Source organism: Rhinoderma darwinii, chromosome 8 (assembly GCF_050947455.1).
Source record: "Rhinoderma darwinii isolate aRhiDar2 chromosome 8, aRhiDar2.hap1, whole genome shotgun sequence".
Lineage (NCBI taxonomy): Eukaryota > Metazoa > Chordata > Amphibia > Anura > Rhinodermatidae > Rhinoderma > Rhinoderma darwinii.
The window spans coordinates 13,688,475-13,709,042 of NC_134694.1; the positions used below are offsets into that span (position 1 = coordinate 13,688,475).

The following is a 20,568-nucleotide window of genomic DNA, read 5'->3' on the forward strand; positions in this document are numbered from 1 at the left end:
GAGCGGTTGGTGTACAGACTCAAGAGAAAGTCTATGAGCCCGTACACCGCTACATCGGCTTCCCGAAAAAAGTCTTACAGAAACTAAGCAGTTCAGTGCTCACACGAGCGCTTCTGCCGCTTAGTTTTAGCGATTGGTGAGAGTCTGAGCGCGAAGACCCCCAGCAATCAAAACTTCTGAAAAGGTCACTATGACAGGTCAGAAGTTTGTTGAATATTTAGTTACCCTTTAAGAGCCAGATACCTCAAGGGAAGACAAAAAGAATGGTCTGGAATAAATACACCTGGCCGTTTTATTTTTTTGGGACGTCTCATAGCATCTAAAGACATTAGATTGTCAGTACAAAATTTAGATAGGCCATCCAAAAAAAGATGTCGGCTTTATTAAATATATGTCCACCTTTGGATAACATTTTACAGTCCAAAGAATTATTCGAAATAAAAAGTTGACTAAGATCACTGGCCAAAGTCCACTGTGCCGCGCTGCCTGCATCGCAGGTAATCAAAAAAGTCCTCCCGCTCTGGCTTTTCTAATCAGCAAATATCACAGTATCAGACGAGAACACACCAATATACTGAAGACAAGAGGACACTAGACAAGCCCAACTCGAGGAGCCCAACTATGGAAGATTCACCGACTCCATTATATGCTAGCAGCTTGTTTTTGGGCTCCGCTTATTAGTTATAGGTACCTGATGAATTTCCTCTATACATTACTTGGCAGGAATATAGGTTCAAACTACAAACTTGCTCCTTCCACTGAGTCAATGACAGATGGATCTGCAGATCAACAAACAGGCAGCACCCGGCCCTAGCAAGCACAGGTTATAGCAAACTCTGATTTATGGAGAGATCCATGTGCCGGTTTTTCATGAACTCCTTCTAAAGCTTCAGCAGCCGTACGTTTCAGCTCCATCGGTTTTCACTGCAAAAGAAGAAGTTTGCATTACGTGGATGGGAATTCGGAGTTGAAATATCAGTGTTCATGTAGGTTTTTGACTGCATGGCGGCAACACATTACCATTTTGCGCGGCCGTACCCTGCCTGGACAACTAACGGGCTATTTATGCTGTCCCACAAAGAAAACAGAGGCTACCTGACTTTGAAAGCCTCAATTAGGACTAGTTAAATTGGGCCAGTGATTCCTTATCTGATTGGATAGAAGAGGGAAGTTAATTAGCAGTAAATTATTAAATAAACCAATACACACCCGGTTTAGACTCCCTGTACATGCAACGATAGGAGGTCACGGGCGGTTTTACCACAGTTTTGCAACGTGGTTTTTGACCTCTTGGCTTATACAGGTGAGACAAGCGCCTTCAATGTGTTTCACCTGTACAAGACTGTGCGTCAGACTACGGCTACCACTAATATGCCCTCTGAACCAGATAGAAGTATATTTTATGCTCTTCTAATAGGATATAGACCAGATCCAGCAGTGAAGCCCTCTTTACAGTCTCGGTCTCTTAGGCCTCGTACACGGTGAAGCCATGTGCAGGAGGCTGTACATGGAGACTCTGTACTACGAGGTTATTCTCCCCTAGAAGGAATAATGTAATATGGTATCCAAATCAAAATACAGAATCAAACAGAAAAAGACTCCATATCAAATCTGGGACATACAGAGGTACAGCTGAGTCCCAAATAAGTCTATGGGTGCAATATTACGGCTTTGTACAACTCAGTGTAGTACATGAGCCGTAATAGGGCCAGGTGCATGAGGCTTAAAGAGGATCTGTCACTACTTTCTTAATTCCCTATCTCCTAGCTAATCTAATAGGTGCTATAATGCTGATAACTACAGTGTGATTTTTTTTTTCAAAGACGTTTATTATTTGCAAAATTATGAGCATTTTTCTAAATCTGCTAATTTGGCTCTACTTGCCAAATGGGAGGTTACTTTCTATTCACTCTGGGCGGTGTAATGTTTTCTGTATGACGCTGTCCAATCAGCATACAGCTCCTCCCCCTTCCCTGCACAGCGTGATCATATAGTATACAGCTTCCATTCCCGACTGTTTTCAACCGGCGATACCTCCGCTTGTTTCACAGCTAGATCCTGCTGCCATATGAAAGATTAGAATCTCATCTTTTATAGGACACCGGAACCGCTGTTCTAGGTGGTCCACAGCCGGAGATATGGCTATTTGAAGTGACCCCCCCTTACCTCCAGCCTCAGTCTCTCACACTGTGTGAAGCAGCTTCATACTGATAGGACAGCGTCAGAGGCTGAGGTAGCGCCACCTCAGGAGAATTGCTGGTGTTGCCACCCACTTGTCAAGTATAGCCTCATTTGCATATTTAGAAAAAAGCCCATAACTTTTAAAATATTAGTGTGTTACTAAAGTGACAGACTCTTTAAAGATGGTCTGTCAGCTCTCATGACATGTCTGCTTAGTGAATACTTTAAAGTTTAGCCAAATGTTCGACAAACTTCTGACATGTCATAGTGACATGTCAGAAGTTTGGATTGGTGGGGGGGTCCGAGCACGAAGACCCCCACCAATCGCTAGAATGAAGCAGCTGAAGGGTTCGTGTGAGCGCTCAGCTGCTTCGTTTCTGTTTGGCTTTTTCCGGAAAGCCGATGTATCAGTGTACGGGCTCATAGACTTTCTAATGAGTCCGTACACCGATACATTTATTTCCGGAAAAAGCCGAACAGATGTAAAGCAGCTGAGCGCTCACACAAGTGCTTCAGCCGCTTCGTTCTAGCGATTGGTGGGGGTCTCCGTGCTCGGACCCCAGTAATACAAACTTCTGAGATGTCACTTTGACATGTCAGAAGTTTGTCGAACGTTTAGCTACACTTTAACAATTAAGGAGCATCTTTTCTTAGAATTTTCCTCTGTTATTCCTCCTGGAAATTTATGACTAAATTGACAACTGGGTGTTAAAATTCCTATTGTCAAAGGGGCGTGTCCCTACAGTCGGAGACTATGAGAACTGATTGGACAGTATCTGGTAACGTAGGGACAAATGGTAACGCCCAGTTGTCAATTTATTCATAATTTTCGGTTGAAAAAAACCCCTCTAGAATTGTAATTTCATGGGGAATAGAAGCATTTACTAAAACAGGACAGCGGACAGATCCTCTTTAAGGGTAGTAAAAAGCAGGATGTATACAGGGAGCGGCCTCTGTCCCTCAGCCTGCAGAATATCGCTCCTTTTGGTGTTATGCTGTATAAAGGGTTATTTCTCTGTCCCTTGACCTGCCAGTTCATCTACATTTTCGAGTCTAAGATCGTCGCCAGGTATGTTATCAGTCTGCACGTGCGTACATCCTGGCACACGAGCTACCAAGACGTCCTGTCATATGGTCTGCACATAAGGCTACATGCACACGTTGCGGAATTTGATGCGGATAAAACTGCAAATAAGCACAGTGAGCATGTAATATTGCATTTTTTTTAAATGCACTTTTAGGTGCACTTTTTGATGTAGAAACGGGTGCAGATTATCTGTTGTGGATTTAGTTTTTTTTATAAACTTGTCAAATACAATTCTGAGACGGAAAAGCAAGATAAACGGACATGCTGCTGATGTTAAAATCCGCACCCGCAGGTCAATTTACGTGCAAAAAAAAATCTGCATCGCGTGGAGGGGACTACTTGAGGTCTCATTTACTTTGCTGGCACGGCATTATGCTGCGGATTTACGGCAGCTAAATCTGCGCGGCAAATCTGCACATAAGACGCATCACGTGCATGTGACCTGACACTTGACAGTTTAAATAAACGGCATTGCCGTGCTCTGCCGGGCAGTGGAATACTCTGTAGATTTAGGTACGAGTCCCGTTGGCGCTCTAGACTTGTCGTCTGTTGCTCTTTTTACTGACCAGTCTAGCCGTCATACCAACTCATACCTGACCTGTATCAGGACACCTGCGTCTCTTGAGGGTTCACTTACACCTAGTAGGGGGCTTGATTATCAAAAAAGACCCTAAAAGGCTATACCTACAGGTAGATGACTATTGCCACAGTTGGAGCATTCCTCTTTGGTCCCTGTTATGTAATTGTGCTCTCAGATGACTCGGATGATGGCCCATTATGAACTCCGTTATAAAAGACAATGGAGCAGATTTACTATTCAAAATGCACCAAAATCCTGGTGTACATGATGCGCCACATTTATGAACGGTTTTAGACACATTTTTTGACACACTCGGCAAGGGGGCGTGTACGAGTGTGAAGGGGTGTGGTCGAGTGGAAAGGGGTGTGGTTTCAAATGTGACAATGTTAAAATATGAAAATCTGTGCCCAAAAAAACTGGCGTAAACTAAGCCAATTAATAGCTGGTATAAGGAAGAGAAAAGCGTCTAGCGGGTCTAACTAGATGTGCCAAACTTATCATACAGCGGTATCACTTTGATCAATTTGGCACATTTTCTGACTGCCTTGTCTAAGTTTACACAGTCCAGGTAGTAATTAGCCGCATGACACACTACTGGTGACCTTCAGCAAGTGAGAATACGCCCTTAGAGAATCTATTCATAGGGTATTAATTTTAGTAATTTAATTCATCACTGCTAACTATTTATCTCTTCTTTCCAACTACATAATGAATGAAATTTAACCCATTGTGTGCTCCAGGAAACTGATGCAACCAACATCCCTCAATTCTTTTTAACCGGAGGGCTCACAGCAGACTGCCCCACTGCTGAAGGCAGTGGCGTAACTACCGCCGTAGCAGCAGTAGCGGCTGCTACGGGGCCCGTGTCGCCCGCCGGCACGGGCCCCCACCATGGCCGGAGGCTCCGCTAGCAGCCGCTATGGCTGCTACAGCGGGACGCCCCTGAACACTACGGCAGAGCAGGGAGGTATCTCCCCGCTCTGCCATTAACTGGTTCCTGACCGCTGGCTGTATTTTTACGGCCAGCGGTCAGGGTCCTTAAAACCCGAGCCATAGACTTTTTACGGCTCGGGTTTTAACTTGCTGCCCGCGCGATCGGGCAGCTGAATGTCGGGTCTCCGGCTGTCAGTGACTGCCGGGGACCCTGAGGAGAGGATAGAAGCAGCTTTCGCTGCTTCTGTCTTCTCTGATCACTTGTGCTGAATGCGCGCTGTGTACAGGAATAGAGAGAGACAGCAGCAGCGGCGCTGTCTCTATTCCTCCCGGTGATCATGTGACTGGTCACATGATCGCCGGGTGCCGTTCGTGGCAGACTGTTGCTGGGTCTTACTAGACCCAGCACAGCCCTATTAGTGACAATCGTCACTGTGAGGGGCTGATTTCCCCTGTAACTGGGGCTGCCGTGCAGCTCCAGTTACAGTGGAAAAACATGGTGTAAAAGAGAGAAAAAAAATATATAAAGTTCCCCAAAGGTCTTCTTTGACCTTTGGGGGACAGACCATAGTAATAAAAAAATAATAAAGTAAAGTGCAAATAAAATGTAAATAATAAATACACATAAAATACCCACCCCAAAAAAAAACGTTCCCCCCCGCCAATCGTTGTAACGCTAGCGCTGACCCAATTACCCTAATATAGACATGTAATATATAAAATTTACGGTAGACAATGACGATCACAAATAAAAGGTCTATTTTAGGGTAAAACTGTGTTATTACCAAAAAAAAAAATAGCTGAAACGTAAAAAAGCTTATTTTTTTTACTATTATTTTCAAACTTTATGAATAAAAATTCTAAAATAGCAAAAAAGGTGTGCATAAAAACGATAAAAAATGAAACCTGCATTGTCTACGGAAAAAACGTCGCAAAAATCACGTCGTTAGCCCAACAAATAAAAAAGTTCTCCACAGGATAGGGGATACATGTGTGATCGCTGGCATTGATAGGGAGAACGGGGGACTGAAAGTCCCCTGAAGTTCTCCATCACAAACCTCTGACTTCCGGGGTCTGTGTCGGCAGCTCCGTAGAAATGAATGGAGCGCCGGTCGTGCTTGTGCGCATGCGTGACCAGCGCTCCTTTCATTTTTATTGAGCTGCGCAGACGCCGGAAGTCCAAGGTTTGTCATGGAGAAGTTCAGGGGACTTTCGGTCCCCCGTTCTCCCTATCGCTGCCAGCGATCACACATGTATCCCCTATCCTGTGGAGATCCTGTGGAGATCCTGTGGAGAGGGGATACATGTATTTTGTAGGACACACTGTAGGTCGCATTTTTTTGGGAGGGGGGACGCTGTATGGCGTTCCCTACAGGGGGGGGGGAACGCTGTATGGCGTTCCCTACAGGGGGGGCTGTATGGAGTTCTCTACAGGGGGGGCTGTATGGAGTTCTCTACAGGGGGGGCTGTATGGAGTTCTCTACAGGGGGGGCTGTATGGCGTTCTCTACAGGGGGGGGCTGTATGGCGTTCTCTACAGGGGGGTCTGTATGGCGTTCTCTACAGGGGGGGCTGTAAAAAAGGCACTATCTACAAGGGGGGGTTGTGTGACACCCAGGGGAGGGGGGGCCCCAGTCAAAAGTTTGCTATGGGGCCCAGTCTTTCCTAGTTACGCCCCTGGCTGAAGGTATTCCGACTGATGCGTAGATGAAGCAGAGGCCAAACTGTAGTGTCAGAACAGTAATAACAATTAACAGTAACAAAAGAATTGGCCAGAATATTGGGCCCGTCACACCGCAATACCCATAATTCTATGCCAGTCATGTAGCAGTGTAGATGAAATACCTATATGCCCCAATAATACAAAACTCTGAAATCCTCCATGGTCCTGGGGTGGGTCCCAAAGCAGGATCAGGATACCACTCAGTGCCAAGATCAAACATCTCTAAGAATGGGTCTTATAGTAATGACTCTGTTGCTCTTCAACTCCATTCAACAGATGGGCAAGAACTTCCTATCTGAAAAAATTTGAATTTCCACGAAAACGTCAAGTCTTCGGTATTAGGGTATGTAGGGTATTTCAATTCACTCATTGAAAACGGTGAAGCTTGTGGCTCACTGTAAGTGTTGCTGACCTCTACGTGTAAGTTGGAGAGCCATATGCATATAAAATATAATTTGGCGGTGCAAGGGTTAAACCTCTCTGACGACTGTACAAGAAATTATACAGCTTCAGTATGAATACAGGGAAAGGTTCGGAGGAAGCAGAATTGCGAGTCATTTGCTATCTTTAGAGATATACAGTAGTAGCAGAGATGGGCTTCAACGTACCACTAGTTCACGTCTCACTGCGGCAGTACGCCATTCTCCTCGTGACTCGCCTCCCGGTGTTGTCGCCATCATTTTCAGATTCAGTATTCGCTGGGTTCCACTGACCGTCAGTATTTAACGTTTCTCCCTTTCAAAAAATTAATATAAAAGTTACATAGTTAAACATTATTAAAGTGGTAATTCCCCAGATTGGTGGTGGTTCCCTACTGCCCCCTATCCTCAGAATGAAGGTACCGCAGCGATCAAATTTCACAGCCCCAGTCACTTGAGCGTGTGGATGTGCAGGGGAGAAGCTGAAAGGACTGCTACGGACTCCCTTCAGCTTTTTCCCCTGATTGGGAAAGGCTTAAAGGGACCTCCACACATCAATAAGTGATGGCATATCCTAGAGAGAAGCGATCACTTCCTATCCCAGTGATGTGTGACACTTATGGAAGACATGCACCATTGTTAAGCCTCGTTCTGCAGCATGTGCTGTGCGAGGGGGTGTAAGGAAGTGAGGTGTCTCTGTATGCCGTGAGTTGCACCCCATGTACCGTGGGCCATCTTAAGAAATGTTTTGCAACTACTGCAAAAATAAACTACTAGCTCTCCATATGTAAAATGTCTTTTTTTACATCTATCAGACTACACTACAGCATGACCCATCCTGTACAGACAATGAAGTAGCAGAGTTTTGAATGCAGCTCTGGATGTGAACAGTGTATAAGACACAATGTAACTCACGAGAATTTAAACAAATAAGTCATTATATGTTGCAGTATACTGGGAAATATTTTTATTGGTTATTTATATCCAATGTTATTTTGTATGGATCATGGCCATCAATGCCTTGCCAGGTGCTTATGGTTCATCATTTTCTCAGGACACAGGTATGCATGCCATTTTTACCTCATGTGGGGGTGATCGTGCCGTTGGTCCTGGAGATTTGCCTCCTGGATGGCCATCTGTACAATTATCAGAATAACTTCCATTCACGTCCATATCTATTACTTTGTCTTCATCTTTGACCTCACTATTCACCCCAGACTTGGGTAGTTTACTTGTCGGTGGTATAAAAACCGCCAGCAATCCTGAAAATGTGAAAGCAGAGAGGAATCGCTGCTTGAGGAGGTTGTATGCTGGATTGTCTCGAAGTCTCTGCTCCACCAGGTTGCTGAGGATCTCCTGCTTGCTATTCACGTTCCCCTCTCCTCCTCCATCAGAACGGGGCACGAGTTTGAAGGCATCCTCTTCCAAGGTCTTCTTCTGCAACAGGATCCTGGAAAAGGTTTTCAGAGTGCAAGCAGATGGAGGCAAAAAAGCCTGGTTCTTCTTTAGTGTTGGCATTTCCCCACTGGCCTTGCCCTGTAGCCAATCTTTCACGCTGGTCTCGTCTTCCAAGGAAATAAGACTGAAGTCTAAAATTTTCTTCTCGGTGCTAGTTGTGGGGGTTTGGGTGGTGGTCTGAGATGGAGAAAGCGGTTGACTATTTGCCATGTTGGACGTACCGGCTTTAGGCTGATTGGAGGGTAAGACCTTTGCTATTTTAACAACAGGATATTTTTTGGGTGTAAGGGTGAATTGCGTTGCCGTGTTGGGAGGGCTAAGTGCAGGGACGACTCTTGGCAAAGGACATTTAGCAGGCTGAACACATTGCGCCGCAGTATTTTCTAATTCTATAGAACCATTACTTTTAGGCAATTTTTGCTGGTTCACGGTACTATTCGAACTAGCAGGGGGTGCGGAGACTTTATTAGAAGATGCTCCAATTGGCGATGGGTCAACTGCTTTTATAGTTGATGATTCGGAGAAGGCCGAGTTCTGATTGATAGATGCATGGGTTACATTTGGAAACAAAGCTTGGATGGGAATTTGGACCAAACCTTGAGGAGTAAGAATCCAAGTGGTAGAGTGAACAGAACTTTGAAGTAGTTGTATTGGCACTTGCTGTGAAGCCGTCCCTTGAGAGCCTGGCACGGCCTGCACCGCGCACGGAGAACCAATAGATGGCGTGCTATTGCATTTATTTCTTGTATCTTGCGCAACAGCTTTATCTGCTCCTTGCCGGTTTATACACTCACGGCTTGCAGATAATATCTGGCTGCTAGCAGTATTATTTGTTGGCATAACCTGGCATCTCGGCAACGGCACAGCTCGCAAGAGATCATTTTGGGAAGTGGGTGAAGGTACAGGAAGAATTGTGGTTTGATTCTGTCCTGCAGGGATGGAGGTCTGGTTAACTACAATTTGAGGAGTAACTATAATCCTTGGAGAAACGACAAGTGTATTTTGGGCAGCACGGCGGGCTCTTGATTGCTGCATTCTTTTTTCTTTCAGCAGCTCATAGACCGTCTTTAGCTTTGGTGCTGGTTGAGGAGCAGGACGTTTTGTTTGAGATTTGGGTATTTTAGTGGATTTTTCCTTTGAACCAAGCGGCTGTGATTGTGGAGCATTAAGGGAATGTGCTGCGGAGGAGAAATCATAAGGAAAGTGAATAGGCAACTCTGGACACAATTTAGTTTTTAGATTCACAATTATGTGCCGAATATTTCTCTATATATATTTACAGGGGTTGAAACTCTATTTTTCTGATACAGAGCTTCAAATCCCACGTTTCCCTCCACACAGCCGGAGTGAAAAGGGTAAGTAAACTTTTGACATGTCATAGTGACATGTCAGAAGTTTTGATCATTGGTTCCTGAGCACCGAGACCCCCACGGATCGGTAAAACATAGCGGCACAAGTGCTCGGGTGAGCCGCTTCATATCTGATCGGCTTTCCTCATAATGCCAAGTGAGCGGTGTATGGGCTCATACTTTCCGAGGAAAGCCGATCAGAAACTAAGCGGCACAGCACTCACCAGAGCTCTTCTGCCGCTTCATTTTAGCGATCGTTGGGGGTCTCTATGCTCAGCCCCCCACCAATCAAAACTTCTGTCATGTCGCTACGATGTCAAAAGTTTGTTAAATGCTTAGTTACCCTTTAAATGATAAAATTCTGTCTGTCTATCTGCAACCACCTACTAGGAGGAGCTTAATGAATACGGCTCCCATTGGATGCAATAATAATCTGTGTCTAGTAAGCCCCCTCTACTGGTGGCTGCAGACGACCAGAATGTTCTAATTTTCTTTATTTTTACTTTACATAAATGAAGTAGGACGCGATCATCTGAGAAAGAATTGTAAGCGCCATCATGACTAAACCCGAAAGAGAAGGTCTGGCAGAATATACGGTGTGTCCGATATACCTCATGCTGAAGAATATTAGAGAACACTACTTGCAACAAAGCGATCACAATATTTACGTAAATACAAGACAAACTCCTGTATGAGAAGAGTCGGGTAAGTATCCAGTCGATATATAGTGAAGTAGTATGCACTGTGCACCCGGGGATTACTTGTAAGGGTATGTGCACACACACTAATTACGTCCGTAATTGACGGACGTATTTCGGCCGCAAGTACCGGACCGAACACAGTGCAGGGAGCCGGGCTCCTAGCATCATAGTTATGTACGATGCTAGGAGTCCCTGCCTCGCTGCAGGACAACTGTCCCGTACTGAAAACATGATTACAGTACGGGACAGTTGTCCTGCAGCGAGGCAGGGACTCCTAGCATCGTACATAAGTATGATGCTAGGAACCCGGCTCCCTGCACTGTGTTCGGTCCGGTACTTGCGGCCGAAATACGTCCGTCAATTACGGACGTAATTAGTGTGTGTGCACATACCCTAAGGCTATCATTGATGAATGTATGTTGAAGAAAATGGCTAGCAGAGTTAACGGTAGCTGCAATAGACCCCATACAGAAGAGTAAAAGGGCGTTACTTGTGACAAAACCATTAAAATATTTAAAGGGGTACACCCAGCTCCCCTTTTACCTCAGTCTCATGGCCGCCGCCTTCCACTTCCTGGTTCGCTTCTCTATTTGGATTTACAATTTTGATAAACCGTTCAGGCCAGCAGAGATATGATGATGTCATCGCACCGCTGGCCTGAATGTGCACAGCTCTGCAGCTCTATTCAACTGCTCCGTAACTGCTACTGCGCATGCCCTGCAGCGTCCATACACTGCTATGGATTGGCAGAGAAGAGGTCGGGCTATAAGCTCTACATTAGAGGAATTGGCAAAAACGGCGCAGCCGTTACCACCCTGCAGGTCCGCAGAGGTGGCTGTAACCCGAGACAATGAGCAACAAACAAAGAGGGGGACGGTAGAGAGGAGATGAAAGACTATCAGGAGAGGAGTACACTCAAAATATAAAGGTATTTAGGAAAACTCATTTAGTTTAGCTATTAAATTAGATTTGATGAATAAGATGGGAATACCCCTTTAAGTAAATTTAGAACAAAGTCCTGTATGTAAAGAATTGGGTAAGTATCCGAGGCCAGGTAAATGTAAAGTATTAGGGACACAACCAGTGTGTGTAGGGAATCATTATGCAGACATAAGAAAAGTGGACACATACATACCTGAAATGCTTGTCGGGGAAATAGTATCCTACATGTAAAAAGAAATAAACAGTCAATTACATACAGATAGATAGATAGATAGCTAGATAGGAGAGCGATAGATAGATAGATATGAGAGAGATAGATAGATAGATAGGAGAGAGAGAGAGAGAGAGATAGATAGATAGGAGAGCGATAGATAGGAGAGCGATAGATAGGAGAGCGATAGATAGATAGGAGAGCGATAGATAGATAGATAGGAGAGAGAGAGAGAGAGATAGATAGGAGAGCGATAGATAGGAGAGCGATAGATAGATAGGAGAGCGATAGATAGATAGATAGGAGAGAGAGAGAGAGAGATAGATAGATAGATAGATAGGAGAGCGATAGATAGATATGAGAGAGAGATAGATAGGAGAGCGATAGATAGATATGAGAGAGAGAGAGATAGATAGATAGATAGGAGAGAGAGAGAGAGAGAGAGATAGATAGATAGGAGAGCGATAGATAGGAGAGCGATAGATAGAGCGATAGATAGGAGAGAGAGAGAGAGAGATAGATAGATAGATAGATAGATAGATAGGAGAGCGATAGATAGATAGGAGAGCGATAGATAGATAGGAGAGCGATAGATAGATAGGAGAGCGATAGATATGAGAGAGATAGATATGAGATAGATAGATAGGAGAGCGATAGATAGATAGGAGAGCGATAGATAGATAGGAGAGCGATAGATAGATAGGAGAGAGAGAGAGATAGATAGATGAGCGATAGATAGGAGAGAGAGAGAGATAGATAGATAGATAGATAGATAGATAGATAGATAGATAGATAGATAGATAGATAGATAGATAGATGAGAGCGATAGATAGATAGGAGAGCGATAGATAGATAGGAGAGCGATAGATAGATAGATAGGAGAGAGAGAGAGAGATAGATAGATAGGAGAGCGATAGATAGGAGAGCGATAGATAGATAGGAGAGCGATAGATAGATAGGAGAGAGAGAGAGATAGATAGATAGGAGAGCGATAGATAGGAGAGCGATAGATAGGAGAGCGATAGATAGATAGATAGGAGAGAGAGAGAGAGAGAGAGAGAGATAGATAGGAGAGCGATAGATAGATAGATAGGAGAGCGATAGATAGATAGATAGGAGGGAGAGAGAGATAGATAGATAGGAGAGCGATAGATAGATATGAGAGAGAGAGATAGATAGGAGAGCGATAGATAGATATGAGAGAGAGAGATAGATAGGAGAGCGATAGATAGATATGAGAGAGAGAGAGATAGATAGATAGGAGAGAGATAGATAGATAGGAGAGCGATAGATAGGAGATAGAAAGATATGAGATAGATAGATATGAGATAGATAGATAGATAGATAGATAGATAGATAGATAGATAGATAGATAGATAGATAGATAGATAGATATGAGATAGATATGAGATAGATATGAGATAGATATGAGATAGATAGATAGATAGATAGATAGATCACAACTGTACACAGTATGAACATTGCAAAGTTTCTGTCTGGATTTTCGGTGCAGAAATTCTGCAACGTTTTCACAAGAGAAATTGAGATGCTGCAGATAGACAATCTGAACAGAAGGTCAATTTCCACATGTGTTTTGTGGTTTTTTTTCCGCAGCATCTGGATACAATTTGTTCAAATCTCATCAACTTTGCTGCTACTGTAATACGCTGCAGAATTTCCGCGTGGAAGATGGAAATTCTGCAGTGTTTACACGGTGTGTGGACGTACCCTTAAAAGAATGGTTTCTTAATGGAAATTTGGAAACAAAAATTTTCCTTAATAAGATACATTAAAAAGCTTAAACAAAATGCTCAAAAATATTAAAAAAAGGCAAAAGAAAAACAAGAACAAAAAAACTTCTTGTGCAAAATTAGTAAAACATAAAAAATATATAAATTTCATATTGCTGTAATTGTACGGTCCCTCTGAATCAAGTTAACATGTCATTTATAGCGCACAATAAAATGCCAGAAAAACTAAATAATGGACGAATTGCTGTATTTTTTTACACCCCCCCCCCCCCAAAGTGTGTCCTCAAGGCTTAAAATTGCTGCGTCCGAGAGGTTAAATTGGATCCAATTTACCTGCATTTTTTATTACTAGAAAGTAGCATAGAGCTTAACATTTTTTCACACTATAAGGGTAGGAATGCACACAACCTATTCAGCGCGGATACACTGCGTTAAGCTGCGCAGCGTATCCGCCCTGAACACCGCAAGGAATGCCGTCCGGAAAAGGGTACATAGTTATGCGTTTTTCCAGCAGAATTTCCACAGCGGCGCTGGAAAAATAAAAAAACTTTCATACTTACCCTCTCCCTCTTCTCGGCGCGTAGTTTTTTGGTATTATGGTCTAGATACTATATAAAATATTTTCATTTTCTATTTATATTTCATATATATTTCTTTATCATTATATATTTTGATAGATTATTTATATTATTCTTTAAATTTTTTATTATTTCTTCCCATCTTATTTGATCTTTTGTATTGTAGGCACTGCATAAAACTTTGTTCATCTTTTATCTTGTGTAATCATGTCTGTATATGGGATCATTGCAATGCTATTTATCCCTTATAGAGTCTGTGCATTATTTGCACAGGCGCTCATTAGCGCATGCGCTGTGTTTGCCGTATTCCGGAGTGCCTTATTGTGTGTTTACGTTACTATGGTGACGTGCATCCATCGTCATTTGATGAGACGCACCGTCACGACGTGGATATGTTGGTGCTTTCTGGTGATTCGGGACTCGCATCATGTACACTGAGCGCCGCCACTATGTGCAGGCCACAGGTGTTATCAATGGAGTTTTGCCGCCAGCACTATTTAAACCCCCTGGATTTTAACATTAGTCAGCCTCCTGACGAAGCCGGTCTTAGGCGAAACGCGCGTCGAGGCGTTTTTTGTGCCATATCTCCTCACGTCCCCTGCCTTTACCATGTCCACAGGTATGTTGTTCTCATTACTATTTGGATGCTACATGCTCTAGCTTTTCTGTATATGCGCTGGAATCCTTGCAGCGTATGTCTGCTATGCATGTGTTGCATTAGGTAGCTTTCATTGTACACATATAGCTATTTTGCATATTTTTGCCTTTTAGGCTTTTGCTACACTTTTTCATATTTATGGCATGTTAGGTATGGGACGTTTTTGAGATTGGTTGTCTCTTGTTTCCCTCATGGTATGCGGTCATCTATACCTGATCGTTATTGCTCTCCATGTATGATCCGCTTTATTATATTATATTTATTACTGTGATACCATGTATTGTTATGTATTAATAAAGATGTATATTTTTTACAGTATATGGCAGTGATTTATCCTTATACTCCATTGGGGTGTTATGTCCCCTGTGCTTTTTAGGTTGTTTCTGAGGTTTGTTGGGGGCTCCCCTTCTTTTCTACCTTGTTTTGAGGTTTCTTGTAGCATTAAGTGGCTAAGGAAAGGTCAACAAATGCCTTGCTGGGATTAGAAAATCTGAGCCAAAAAATGCAAGACGGAAGAAAAAAAAAAAAAAAAAAAGAACGCCACTAAATAAATTAAGCGCACTGTAGTGCATATAATATTTCTGTATTGACTTCCAGCTAACATCTGTCTGCAGAATTTTTATCAAAAAAATATAGCAAAAAACAGGAAGACTCCATGAAAAAAATGTGGCGTTTTTCCTAACAGCGCTGCGGGTGAATCTACCCTCACCCCTACCAAGTGTAAATGAACATGATCTTACTGCTGGAGTAGTCTGTTGTGTTGTCTGCTTGACCGTTTGCAGGATTTGAGATTCTTGAGCTTTTCTTAGGCGGATCATTTGTAGACATCCTCCCGCATTGATCTGGAAGAACTAAGACACAAAAGAACAGCATTCAAGAACACAATATAGAAAGTATTATAGTATTAATAACTGCACCGTGACATATAAACGAGCAGAAAGAACAGTCGATCTGCAGGGTCTTGTATACGGTAATCATCTCTTCTTACTGTGGAACCAAATATACAAATAGTGTAACAGTTTCTATGGTGTCAAGATTAATAAGTCAGTGGGCCAATGGATCCAAATCTATGGCATCCAGTTTCTGACAAGATATATGGCGAGTAGGGCACCCATGGTTGGATTACTCAAAGACGATCACATAAATATTTGATTGACCCCTTTCCGTTCTTTTTTGTGGTATATTTTGCCAATTGTAAAACTGAATATATAAGGCTATGTTCACACTAAGTTTTGCATGTACGTTGGGAAAGCTCCTGACATACACACTAAACCTGTCCATAGGTCTGCAATATCCTGATGGAGGCCAAAAAAAAGTGCAGTTTTGGCCTCCATTTGGCTGGTATGTGTTCGTATACCTTTGTTTCATTGGTATCCGTTTGACGTATACCATTAAACTCTATGGTGATGCATTCCACTGTTAAGGCATCCACCCCAGCCTATGTTTAACGTAGGCCAAAAATGTGAGGAGTCCAACTCTGCTTTACTTGCATTGCATTACACAATTGTTCTTTCATGGAAAATTGTATAAAAATATTGTAAACCAAATGCATGGCATCCATTTGTACCATTTTGGATCTGTCTAAAGAAAAATATCTAAAAAACAAACAAACAAACAAACGTATACCTAAAAAATACAAAACACGTCTGCATCCCTTTTTATTCCTGAATGCATTAAAAACAAAAAAAACAAAAACGACTGGGCTAAATGTGGCTTAAAGCAGAGCCCAACCCGATGTTATGACGATATAGAAATCCTAAACTATACAAAATAGCAAAAAAAAAGTGGCGAGGGAAACAAAATAGACCTGTAGATCTGTTTTCTGGTGGTACGATTAGACTGCGTTCAGACGTCGCCATTGAAATTCAACATATATTTTTACACCTGGATTTCTGCCGTGGATGTGCAACAGATCCGCATGAGGAGCAGACCCAGTCATTCAATGGGGGTAATCCTCAGCTTTTCCGTGCAGAATAAGGGTATGTTCACACGCACTAATTACGTCCGTAATTGACGGACGTATTTCGGCCGCAAGTCCCGGACCGAACACAGTGCAGGGAGCCGGGCTCCTAGCGTCATACTTATGTACGATGCTAGGAGTCCCTGCCTCTCTGCAGGACAACTGTCCCGTACTGAAAACATGATTACAGTACGGAACAGTTGTCCGGCAGCGAGGCAGGGACTCCTAGCATCGTACATAAGTATGATGCTAGGAGCCCGGCTCCCTGCACTGAGTTCTGTCCGGAACTTGTGGCCGAAATACGTCCGTATATTACGGACGTAATTAGTGTGTGTGCACATACCCTAAGTAGCATGCCTGAGATGCGGATTGTCGTCAGATTTGACGCAGATTTTGTGCCGAGATCCATGTCAAATCTGACCCATGTGAATGTGCCTTTTAGGTGGGAGTACATGCAGATTTTGCAGTAGATATCGTTCTTTGCATTGCAATGGATGAAATCTGCCGTAAAATTCCGCAACACTTCGGACTAGATGCAGATCTTAAAATCCTGAGCATGCCTACAATCCACTGCAGATTTTTTTCTGCTGCATCATCGCAGTGTGTGAACCCAACCTTATAATGATTATTGATAAAACCTTGGGCATAATCAGTGGATAAACACAACGAGTGCCCCGACACTGTCCTCTAGCGACCCCACCAAAGCTTACCTGGATAAGAAGGGTGAATATGGGGGTGCTGGTTATAGTCATAGAAGAAAGCTTCTTTCTCATCACATCAGCTGAAAGCAAACACATTCTTATTAGCCACAACTAGTAGACAAATAAAAATCAAAGATCAATAGGCAAGTTAAAACATTACATCAAAGTCAGCTGATTTGGGCAGGATAAGCCCACAATCTAATGTGTAAAGGGTCACCCCAACAATTCCATGACCAGATATCGGTAAAATCAAGGACTTCAACATGTCCGCTCCTTCGTTACCCTGGCAGATAAGCCACAGTCAGAGGAGTCTGGCAGCAGCTTATTCCCCCTCTCCCCATTAATATAAAGAAGAGCTCATCCATTTATGGGGGAGATTGCTGGGGGCCGGGGTATTTCTCGACTAGTCAGTTATACCATTGAATAACACTACCACCATCCTCTCCTCAGCCTGATAACAGGAAACTATAGACTGTATTCAGCTGCACAGCAAGGGTAGAAAACATAATGTGAACCCTGGGGCCCTTTTACACAGGCAGATCCCTGCCCGGTAACTAGCGACGATTGGCGCTCATTTGCTCCATTTACATGAAGCAATGATCGTGGCTATATGGGGGATGAACATATTGTCGGCAGCAAATCCTCAGTTTATACGGGGGATATGTGCTGCCGACCAAAGTCCATTTTAATGGCAGCATAAAAGATCCGATCAGCCATCAAACAAGCGTTTGCTCGTTCATCGGATGATCGCTGCCATAGGCCGATGATCGGGAACAAGCGTTCTTATAAGCGCTCTTTCCCCCTGATCGTCGGCATGTGTAAAACCGCCTTTAGTACATTTCACAGATGTCCTAATGCCAATTCAATATTTGGAAACCGGTATCTCTCAGTCTTTTGACTCTCCGAGGTATTCGGCAAAGTTGAGAGGGCGCTCAAACTCTTCCCTGCAGCCTTGTTTCCAAGGAAATATTCTTACATCAATAGGTACGGTAAAACCTCACATTAAAAATGATTGGTATTTTACCAAACCCATTTCACAGAAAAAAAATTGTTGCAGGTTTTCAGACATGCTGGAGTTTGTACAATCTGGATGGTTGTGGATTTCACGTGGCTGTTTTTCATCTGCAGAATGTGAATGAGCCCTAAACATCCCCGGAGGCAGATCACACAGTAACTGGTCAGACAATACATCACATAAGCCACCATCAGAACAGTGAACTCTTATTTGCCATTTACCATGAATTTGCTTCTCCCAAGGTGATTTGTAGTGAGTTAATAGGGGAAGAAAGACATTGCCCACCCAGGGCGTAACAGCAACCAGCAGATGTCTGTCCACTTGGGTCTTATTTTTCATACGTGTAGACCTTAAATCCAATCTCTTAGAGGCGTCACCCTCAGGCGTTGTCTGGGTTTGATGGATCGGTTGGCCCTAAAAACACAAGAAAGCATGAGCTATACACCTGTTGCAATGAAAAGATAACAGTGGGTTAAACCTGCATGTTACATTAACGAATTTTGGTGCAGATTTCTAGGCTGGTTCAACAGCGTAATATTTACCCGATGTGTAAAAACAGCCTAAAGCCATCACAAGCGGGAGCTTACAGAAGACAGATTTAATATGAAGCTGTATAAATCCATAAGCAGTGAGCTCCCCCTAGTGGTGGCCGCAGGCAACCAGAATTTTATTATTTAAAGGGATTCGCCGGGACTTTGATATTGACCTATCCTTAGGATAGGTCCTCTATATCAGGTCGTGGTGGTGCCGGGAGTCGGACCCACACCAGTTAGCTGCTAAAACACGGCACTCCATTGCCTACCAGTCACAGCAGCGTACACTCGGTAGTGGTCCTGCAGCTCATTCTGGAGCGCCGCTCATTCACTTTAAATATAAAATTGTGTTACTGCTACAACTAATTCTTCAAGGTTTCCCTTTATGACCATGGCAAAAAAATAAATAAATTTCCTTGTCTGGTATTTCTCGCAATGGCTGCTATGTCACTTACGACCGGCCAGTCATCCCGTTGAAGAACACTACAGCCAGCCTCTGAAATGGCTTACACTCAACAGCATATAAAGAGATTTTAGGTCTAGATTTTTTTTGAAGCACCTTTAACTATTACATTAGGGATTGTGTTCGGCATGGAGCCACTGCTTTTATTATATACGTTATATATTTAATAATGAACATGGTTCAAAACCTATAGATCCATCTCTTGCAGGAAGCAGCGCGACTACTACACCTGTTTTCCTTGGCAGATTATGGTATTCCATCTGAGAATCCTACGGACATCGTCTTCACTGATCTGCAGTATATGGTGGCCACTGTTCTTCGCCTGAGGAGAAAGGAAACAAGCTCTATAAGCAGGCGGGTTCAACACCGACATATTGATAGTATTTATCAGGAAAAACAGACGTTTGGCAATTATCTGCAGCAAATGACCAGTGGAGAGAAGTTTAAAGGGGGTTTCCATCCTGAATAGTTTTTTCTGGCAGCGGTTTATGGATTAGAAAAACAAATGAACCTTTTAAAATCGCCCCCCAGCTCCAGCGCTTACGGTCCCAAAGGGGTTCTGCGCTTTTAAAAATGTAATTTTTGTTACAAAGGGTCTCTCAAAAATATGCTGATAACAGGGCGTTTCACTGCTCGGACCCCCAGTGATAAACTATCATCTTTGAGGGAACCTGGCAGCAAGTGCTTCATTTCCCTGCAGCACCGCCACATAGGAAATGAAGCATTACACAGTTCCTATTGAAATCAAAGGAGACGGATGTGTGTGTCAGGACCTCCAGACCGAGATCCTCTTTGAGGAGGGTCCTGAAATGGGGGAACTCCATTATTAATTCTATAACAGGATAATTGAAAAGGGGTTTTCTAAACCAGACAACCCTCTAGGTCCCGTCTCTGTTTACATGGTTGCATTAATGACATGCTATACCAACACGTGACCGCTGACGGCAGCGATTGTGTGCAACCCTAGCCTATTGAGGTTTCCTTAGCAATTAACACTTAAGTGCTATATATGGACCCCGCTGCTGGTCTCTACAGGTTACCGTCGATCCAGTATGTTGCGCAGGCTCCAGTGACATTGCGTCTATAACAACACATCATTTGACCAGGGCATCAAGTTTCTAACATGGGCCAGAATTTGTATAGGCTGTTGCATAGCAGTCTTTTCCTACATTGAGTGACAATGGCAGATCTCCAACATCGTGAGTGATCGGCTGTAGTCACCTGCAGGCCTTTGGTCCCCTTGAAGATTACAGTCATCTATCTCCCTTCCTCAGAGCAGCAGCTAGGACCTCAAGTATAAGATATGACAATATGCTCAGAAATTGT

General features: G+C 43.3%; 1 protein-coding gene across 1 annotated transcript in view; it reads right to left on the reverse strand.

Moving 5' to 3' along the window:
• Positions 1-347: 347 nt before the first annotated feature.
• SNAPC4 (small nuclear RNA activating complex polypeptide 4) overlaps positions 348-20,568 on the reverse strand; it is a 48,719-nt gene continuing 28,498 nt past the window's right edge. Inside the window, exons 17-24 of the mRNA XM_075835185.1 lie at positions 19,472-19,564; positions 18,468-18,660; positions 17,241-17,311; positions 15,311-15,421; positions 11,566-11,593; positions 8,003-9,558; positions 7,112-7,238; positions 348-924 (exon numbers count right to left, since the gene is read on the reverse strand). Coding sequence (XP_075691300.1) covers positions 7,119-7,238; positions 8,003-9,558; positions 11,566-11,593; positions 15,311-15,421; positions 17,241-17,311; positions 18,468-18,660; positions 19,472-19,564 — 2,172 coding nt within the window. The 3' untranslated portion in view covers positions 348-924; positions 7,112-7,118. The remainder of the gene's footprint in view (positions 925-7,111; positions 7,239-8,002; positions 9,559-11,565; positions 11,594-15,310; positions 15,422-17,240; positions 17,312-18,467; positions 18,661-19,471; positions 19,565-20,568) is intronic.